Raw genomic sequence first — 8,465 nt, forward strand, 5'->3', positions numbered from 1 at the left:
TCAGCTAGTATAAAAATCACCTGCTGAATTCATAAATGTTAAAGCAAGAAAAGCTTTCATCAAAATCATCATAATCATGCTATCAAGCTATCAGGAGTGTTCAGTCTAATCTAAACTTCACCTATCAGAGAGTAATTACATAATCGTACACCAAAGTGTGGCACTCCAGCCAGCGACGGCCAACATACTACTGACACAAACAGGTAGGGTTTGAAATGATTTATTTAAAAAATAAACACCAAGACATGGTGTATTATAACACTTCCATCACGACAGTCGTATAACCGAAAACAAACTCCTCTAACTGAGGCAAGACGAGACTCATTCTGAGATGCGGCTCTCAGCTGAACTTGGCTTTGGAGAAGTCCATCTCTGGATGCTGAGCCATGAACCTGCGAACACACCAAACACAAGAACATCAGAGAAGACCGCAAATTAATACATACAGGTCTGCACAGACCAAGATAGTGCTCATTCTGATGGTTTGCTGTTGTTGGAAGACGACTGCTGTACGGTGACCAGGAGGGGACATGCTTGGTTCACTTAGTTTTGTCGCGATGTCTCAAGATCTTATGTTGAGGGAACAACATATTTTTCTCCTGGCCAGGAGTTTAATGCGTAAACACACCTGTGTGACCAAAACCTGGGATTATCAGAGACGGATAAAACATTTTTAACCATCCCACAGTCTTGTAAATACTCTTTTTATTCAATATTTGTATATTATTATTATTATTATTATTATTATTATTATTATTATTATTATTATTATTATATAAATTTAATATTATAATAATACTTACATGAACTGGTTAGGGCTATATTTTTGTATTTGTTGTTATAGTTGCTTATTTCCTCTTTCAATTCGTGTATCGCTTTACCTAATTAACGTTCTGTAAAATTGCGCAAGCATTATTAATATGCTGACATATATTTTGCAAATACTATAAATGCCTGACAAATATGCCAATCAAGTTTTGACTTTATGACTGTATTTACACCGGTGTCTGACGATAAATGAGTGTGTTGTGTTTTATTTACAAAAGAAACTACGTCAATGATTTATTCTTCAACGAAACACTATAGTATTTATAATAGTCTAATAATTAGCTGAACTAAAATGAAATATGTTAAATCGAACCTTTAAACTGCACTTCCAGTAAAAATTCCTGTCATATAGAATAATCAAAGCTTTATTGGCATGTTGGGCATTTACAGTAGGCTATTATTTTTCAAAGTATTCAGAACGTTAAAGAGATCGAAATCTAATACAATTATGGATATAAAAATATAACCAATAATAATAATAAACAAATATTACAAAAAAATTAAAAAATAAACCATCAGCTGATGGACCTGCAAGACTGTGGGATGGATAAAAATGTTTTCTTGTAGGCTTATTTGATTTTCTGCACTTTATGCAACATTTATTCATGATAAACTTAATTTGGGCGCAATACAGTCCATTATATTATTAATTTGGTTGATGTATTAATTTAGCAATTTTTACGGTTTCTTTGGTATTTTGTTTATTATGATTATTATATTAATAAATCAGTCTCTGATAAGAGAGACCATGAGGAATGGATGTTGTTCCCTCAACAAAATGATCTGGTGGCCACGACATATTAACGTGTGTAACCCGAACATGACCCTTCCTGGTCACCGTACTGCTGCACTGCATTTGAATTATCGTGAAATAATATTACAATTCAAAATAACTGTTTTCAATGTGAATTTATAGTAAAATGTAATTGAGTCACATGATCTTCAGAAATCATCCTAATATGCTGATTTGCTGCTCAATAAACATTCCTGATTATTATCAGTGTTGAGATCAGTTGTGCTGATTCATATTTTTGTGGAAACCGTGATTTTATTTAATTTTTTTTGATGAAAAAATAGCATTTATTTGCTATAGAAATCTTTTGCAACATTATAAATGTTTTATTACTTTAATGTGTGCTCACTGAATTAAAGCCATCTAGTACTTTAAGAGACAGTCATGAGGGTCTGCAGGGGTTCTCTCTACGACATCACTTCCTGTTTTTCTGGTCGCACCACATGACCGTGTGATCTTACTTCTTCAGGATGTCCTGTTTCTTCTGCTCTTCAAAGGTGGGCAGCCCCATGGACTTCTGTCTCTGATCATACATCATCTTCTCCACCATACTGCGCGTCTCCCCGTCCAGATCCGACAGCTGAGCGCGTTCGGTGTAAAACACGGCACGAGGTGCAAGAGTGCGATTAATCACCTCGTCTTGTAATAATCAAGTATGAATTAGTCTGCACAAAAATCCTGAAGTTTCATCAAGCTGTTTGAAATCAACTGTTCTGAAAACAGTGAGTAGGTAATAGTTGGGTCTTACCTTGGAGTTCTCCGGGCAGATCTTCTTGGTGTTGATTTCGGGGTCTGTGGTCACTAACCTGCTCCACCACTCCATTTTGTTTATCTGGAATAAACGTGTGCGTCATTAGTCAGCCGGGCAAATCACAAACGCCAATCTAAGCATGCTCTCTAGGGCTATCAAAAAAAGTTCGAATTTCGAATATTCGCCGAATTTAAAATAAAAATCCACATTCGAAAGCAAAACCGTGGCGCTGCTACGTTGTTCATTCAAAATATTGCGGAAAAAGAGAGAATCAATGCAGAGAAGATGTTGTTCACGTCAAAGCTGAAACCAAGCCGTTCACACAACACATATTTATCACATTTTCTAGAGGGAAATCTATCACCGTTGCACTCACGTCTCGCACAAAAGAACCGCATGTTTAGAAAGTCATGCATAATTAATGAAAGTTCAACTTTTAAAAACATGTCTCGAGACTTAATGGTGTTTTTTCTGCATCCCACTGGTTTTTGGTCCTTTGTATTAAACTATACATATATACACATGATGCTGTTTTGTTTCTAATCGTTTAACCAACTTAATTATGTGTTTTTTTTTTTTTTAAACGTACTTTTTTCAAAGATAGTAGTGTTAGATATAGATAGTCGTGCATTAGTAATAATTTGCTTGATGCGCCCTCTTGTGGCCTCTAACTGAAATTATGCCTTTTAAATTAGAATATAATTCAAATATTGATAATATTAAATTACAAAATTCGAATTTAGTTTTTCTGCCATGTTGACAGCCCTGACGTTCTCATCCATACCTTCTCAAAATGAATGGTGACCACTTTCCCATCCTCTATGAGCCAGGAGCTCTCCTCCACCTTGACCTCGTTGCACAGCTGTCCGTCGATCACAGGCGGATGACCCTTCAGCCCCACCTTCAGGGAACGCCGCTGGATGTCCACCACCACGTCCTTCCCCTTCAGACGGAAGCTCACATCGAACGGCACGACCAGCTGCGAGGGGAGACAGATCACACAGTCCTGCTTTTACACTGTGACATTGAGCTCATGACAATTTTTCCTCACTTGCCATAAAATAACTGTTTGATATTAAAACTATTTCCTTTTGATTTTGGCTAAAGCATTACCATTGTTATTTATTTAGGATGTTTAAGAAATTGTATTCACACTCATGCTCCTAAATACATTTTCCAGTTCACACACATCTATTTTAAGTCACAAATGCGAGTGAAATGCTCACAGTGTCGAGCATACAGAAAGAAATAAGACTCACGTCCACTTCAGACAGCGTCTGAGTCCAGCGGTAGTGTGAAAGGTCTGCTCCGTTTCCAGCATTGGGCTTGATCTTGTCTTTGTCCTTCTCATCTTCCTCTCCTTCGGAGTCCGACTGAGACACACACATCAGAGAGCATCAGACACTTATCTAGAGCCGCTCAAAAACACTTCAGCAGCTCACTTTTCACTCGTATATTTGACATTAATGAAATAAACCCCACTTACCCCTTTTTTGTCTTTTTCTGATGTTTCGCCGTCTGTTTTCTCAGGTACTTCCGCAGTTTTCTTTTCTTCTTTTGTCTGAGAAATGATGAAAGTTACAGATCGATCACATTTGATGCTTACATGATTTTAAAAGGAAAGCTTACTGAAAACTTAAAAACTAACGCTCATGTCGTTTTAATTATTAAAAATATCTTAATTTGTGTTTCGAAGTCCTATGGGTTTGGAAAGAGGAGTAAATGATTAATTTTTGGGTGAACTACGCTTTTGAGGTGTAATAGTATTTGGTTTGTGCATATTTGGTTTTATAGGGTAATACATAAACAGGGAAGAAATCATTTTTATGAATGTTAATGGTTTATGTGCGCTCTCACTTGATTTAACTGTGCCTGGAGTCTCTTGGTATATTAATATGTGAGATATTTTTTTTTTGGATGTTAGGTGTCCTGCTTCCTCTTCTTCTCCTCTTCCTTCAGTTTAGCAGCTCTGTCGGTCTTCTCCTTCTTCTCCTTCTCTTGTCTGGACTCTTTCTCTTTCTGGGCTTTGAGGGCGAGCTGATTGTGATGAGCAAACGCCTCTTTAACCAGCTACAGGTCAAAGAAAGGGAATGCAGATCAATCACTGATTGGTGCTCAATATGTGCTGAATTAAAAAAATAATAATAATAATAATTGAATGAAGAAAAATCATTTTGAAAAATAAATTTCAAACTTCTTTTAAAATGTATTGTGGCTTTAGAAAACCTAGAGTTGTATGGACTAGTGTTATGCAGCATTTTTGACTTTTATGGAGCTTGATAGCCTGAATCACAATTGATTTTAATTTTGTGGAAAATAGTTTATTTTACATCATACAGGTCTGCAAGTACTGAACGATTTATATACACTGAGTCAACAGTTTGTAGTCTGCAAGATTAAAAAATAAAAATAAAAAAAGGTTTTGAAAGGATTCTCTTGTTCACCGAAGCTTAAGAAATGCAATTTATTTCTGTGTTCAAAGCTGAATTTTCAGCATCATTACTCCAGTCTTCAGTGTCACATGATCTTCAGAAATCATGAAAATATGCTGCTCAAGAAACATTTCTGATTATTATCAATGTTGAAAAAAGTTTTGCTGCTTTACAATTTTGTGGAAACAGTGATTCCTTTTTTTTCAATATTCTTTGATGAAATAGAATGTTTATATATATATATATATATAAAATTCTCAAATATTTCTGAAATGTACAGAAAGCAAGTATCAAAATCCAAACCTTCTCTGGGACTCCAGGCTCTCCTCCCGTGAAGAAATCTGTTTTCCTTCTTAGAAAACTGAAGAATGTGTTCACCAGCTGTTAATAATAATAATAATAATAATAATGAAGAAGTATAAATGAGATGCCAAGAGTGATAGAAGGAATAACACAACAAATAATCACTAACTTCTCACTGGAATCGTTATGGATCATAATCATCAGGCATAGAGCAAAAAACATGTAACGTGACACAGGCCAAAACCTAGTGATCTGTATAACAAAACAGATCTTTTGACAACACTGACACATTTTAACACGCAAAAATAAAAAAGAAAAAGAAAAAAAAAATACAAGTTGTCTTGGTAACGTTAGGCTGCTCACTAGGTTTTATAACACAACCCTGAATCTCCACATTAGAATAATCATATATATATATATATATATATATATATACAGACACACACATCTCTGAGAATAACACTCTAGCACCTAATACAACTCCTGCATACATTAACAATAAATGATAACAGCGTATTAATGTGCTGTCCTGTCGAACAAACACTAACAAACAGTCGAGTCCTCATTTATTAATAAGGTGAATATGCTTTTCTATTCTAGCGAGTCATCATGCATCAGTTAGCTCGGCTGCTAGCGTGTGTTGATATATGTTACCTCCTGCACTCCTCCCTCATGCTGCTGCGCCATGGCCAGCAACATCCCATCATACTTCTCCTCATCCTCACCCATCTTCACTATTTACTTCAGATAACAGACGAGAAAAACTGTGATTAGGTGCGTGAAGCTAACGGTCACGCTATCACCCGGTGCATGCCTACACTACTTCCTAGATACAAGGACCGCCCACGTTTTCTTTACAACCAATCAGATCGCACACATCTGAAGGACAAAGGAATGAACCAATCAGCTGGCAGCTTCGGGAAGCCTTAGCGGGTGAGGCGGGTATTAACGCGGACAGATGAGGCAAGACCAGCATCTAGAGCAGAACTTTCTAGAGACCTGATACACTTACACACATTAATATTATATTATCTTTATATTACGTTTAAGAAAAGCTCTTGTAAAAAACAAATACACAATAACTTAAGACCTAGACTACAAATCCAAGGGCAGCATCAGTATCATAGTCTATAGGCTACAGTAGCCGACAAGATAAAATGAAAAAAATTAAATACAATAATATGATATATATAATATATATATATATATATATATATATATATATATATATATATATATATATATATATATATATATGTATATATATATATATATATATATATATATATATATATATATATATATATATATATAAAGTAGTGCTGTCGAAGGATTAATCGTGATTAATCGCATACATAATATATGTGTGACCTCTGTATTTTTTATATACAGTATATATAAATACACACACATGCATGCATGTTTAAAAAATATGTTATAATTATATATAAATATTCATGTCTATATATAATCTAAATTATATATGAATATAAATATATACTGTATATATGCATGTAAATATTTGAAAAAATAAGTGTGTATTTTTAGTGCTGTCAAACGATTAATCACATCCAAAATAAAAGATTTTGTTTATATTATATGTGTGTGTACTGTGTATATTTATTATGTATATATAAATATAAACACATACAATACATGTATATATTTAAGAAAAAATTTTTTTTTACATATTAAATATATCTATATGTAATGTAAAATATAATATGAATATATAAATGTATAAACATGTTAATATTTTCAAAATATATTCAGTATGTGTGTATTTATACATTACAAATACACACAGTACACACATTATCTCAACCAAATGTTTTATTTTAGATATGATTATTCACGATTAATCACCTGACAGCACTAAAATTAAAGAATTAAATGAATTATTTAGTTCCTGAGAAAATAATATTTCAGTTTTCTTCCCATTATTCCCTTATTAGATCAGATACATTTGATTTGTATATGGATTAAATAGTATTTATTTGTTTTTGTTAACTTAATTTTTATTATGGTTTTGTTTTATTAGTTTTGATTTGTTTGTTTTTTATATGGTTTATATAGTATTTATTTGATTTAATGTTTATGATAGTAATGATTAACAATAACCATGAAACTGGGACCGTGATCTTCTCATCACAGTATTACACAGCAGAAGTCCTTCTCTTGCAAATGTTTTAAACACTTTTTTCATTTGTTTCACAATTTTTCACACCCTTTTTCAAAACAGTTTGACCCACAGATCTTGTATGGATTGTGTTGAACAAAAAAAAAAATCTATTCACCGCTGATAGAAACTACTTGCATAATTATAAATCTCTATGCACCTGTGTGAAACTCATATTGCACAACTCTTGTGCGTCCTCATCCATCTATAAAAAGATGCCACCTCTGTGTTTGCTATTTGCATGGTCAAGTGCCACTGTGTGTCGTTTTTGGAAATGAGAACAGGTAATTGTGTTACTGTAATGTGTATTTCAGCTTTACTGTATTGCCCTGTTAGCAGAACAAACTGTGTGTACAGTAAATGCAGTTTATGTGACTGTCATACAGTGTCAATTTTGACATGCTTTTTGCTTTTGTAGAATCCACACATTGTGGTGGCAGAGGAAAGGTGTGTGAACAGGAGTCTGTTTGTGATATGGTAGTGGTGTCAGACTGCGTGTCCAGGCAGCAGTGATGCATTTAGAAATATAACAGTGTGAGTTTGGCAACTATAGATTCGAGTCCTTGAACGAAACCATGTGAATGATAAGCAGCTGTACAGAGTTCCATCACACAAAGGAAACTCTGACATCGTGTGTGTGTGTACAGATTTTTTTTGTAATACCTTGTTTACCATAGTGGACTGGAATAATTTGGTGTGCTCTGTCTCTGGAATAATGGAGCTTGAAGTGAAGGTGTCACAATTCATTGTTTGTGATGTGCCGGCTTCAACCTCTGTGTGGGCGACGACGTGAGTGAACATCATTGGGCAGAGGGCCACTGTCACAGTGTGTCAGAGGGGGTGCGTGCTGCCATCTCCAATGATGGAGTCCTTTGTACCAACTATTTGGTACAATACAGAACGCCTTGTTCTTGATGTGAAAGAATTACTGATTGCGGAGAGGGTGTTGAGGTGGTGTGTCATAATTTGGGTGTGGCTTTCCACCACTGTCGCCTTGTGAATGAATGGTTTTGCAGCACAGCCTCGTATTATGTGAAACAATTCCTCCCTGCATACTGCGCCTTTCTGAACCAAATCGAGGAGTTCTTGTGTGCTTGGGGTGGAAGGTGTATGATGGTGCAGATGTGGAGGTGAAATGCTGGCAATGTGTGCAGAGTGACTGCCAGGGTGTGGATACGC

The 8,465-nt window shown here is 35.0% G+C and overlaps 1 protein-coding gene across 1 annotated transcript; it reads right to left on the reverse strand.

Annotated features, from left to right (window-relative positions):
• Positions 1-204: 204 nt before the first annotated feature.
• Positions 205-5,963, reverse strand: LOC109101442 (nudC nuclear distribution protein). Its single transcript, XM_019114805.2, is given in 9 exon segments — positions 205-392; positions 2,083-2,201; positions 2,370-2,453; positions 3,157-3,351; positions 3,632-3,745; positions 3,859-3,933; positions 4,230-4,442; positions 5,108-5,185; positions 5,762-5,963. Coding segments are annotated over 9 exon segments (1,005 nt in total). The 5' UTR covers positions 5,837-5,963; the 3' UTR covers positions 205-340.
• Positions 5,964-8,465: the final 2,502 nt, after the last annotated feature.

Source organism: Cyprinus carpio, chromosome B19 (assembly GCF_018340385.1).
Source record: "Cyprinus carpio isolate SPL01 chromosome B19, ASM1834038v1, whole genome shotgun sequence".
In the NCBI taxonomy this organism is placed as follows: Eukaryota; Metazoa; Chordata; class Actinopteri; order Cypriniformes; family Cyprinidae; genus Cyprinus; species Cyprinus carpio.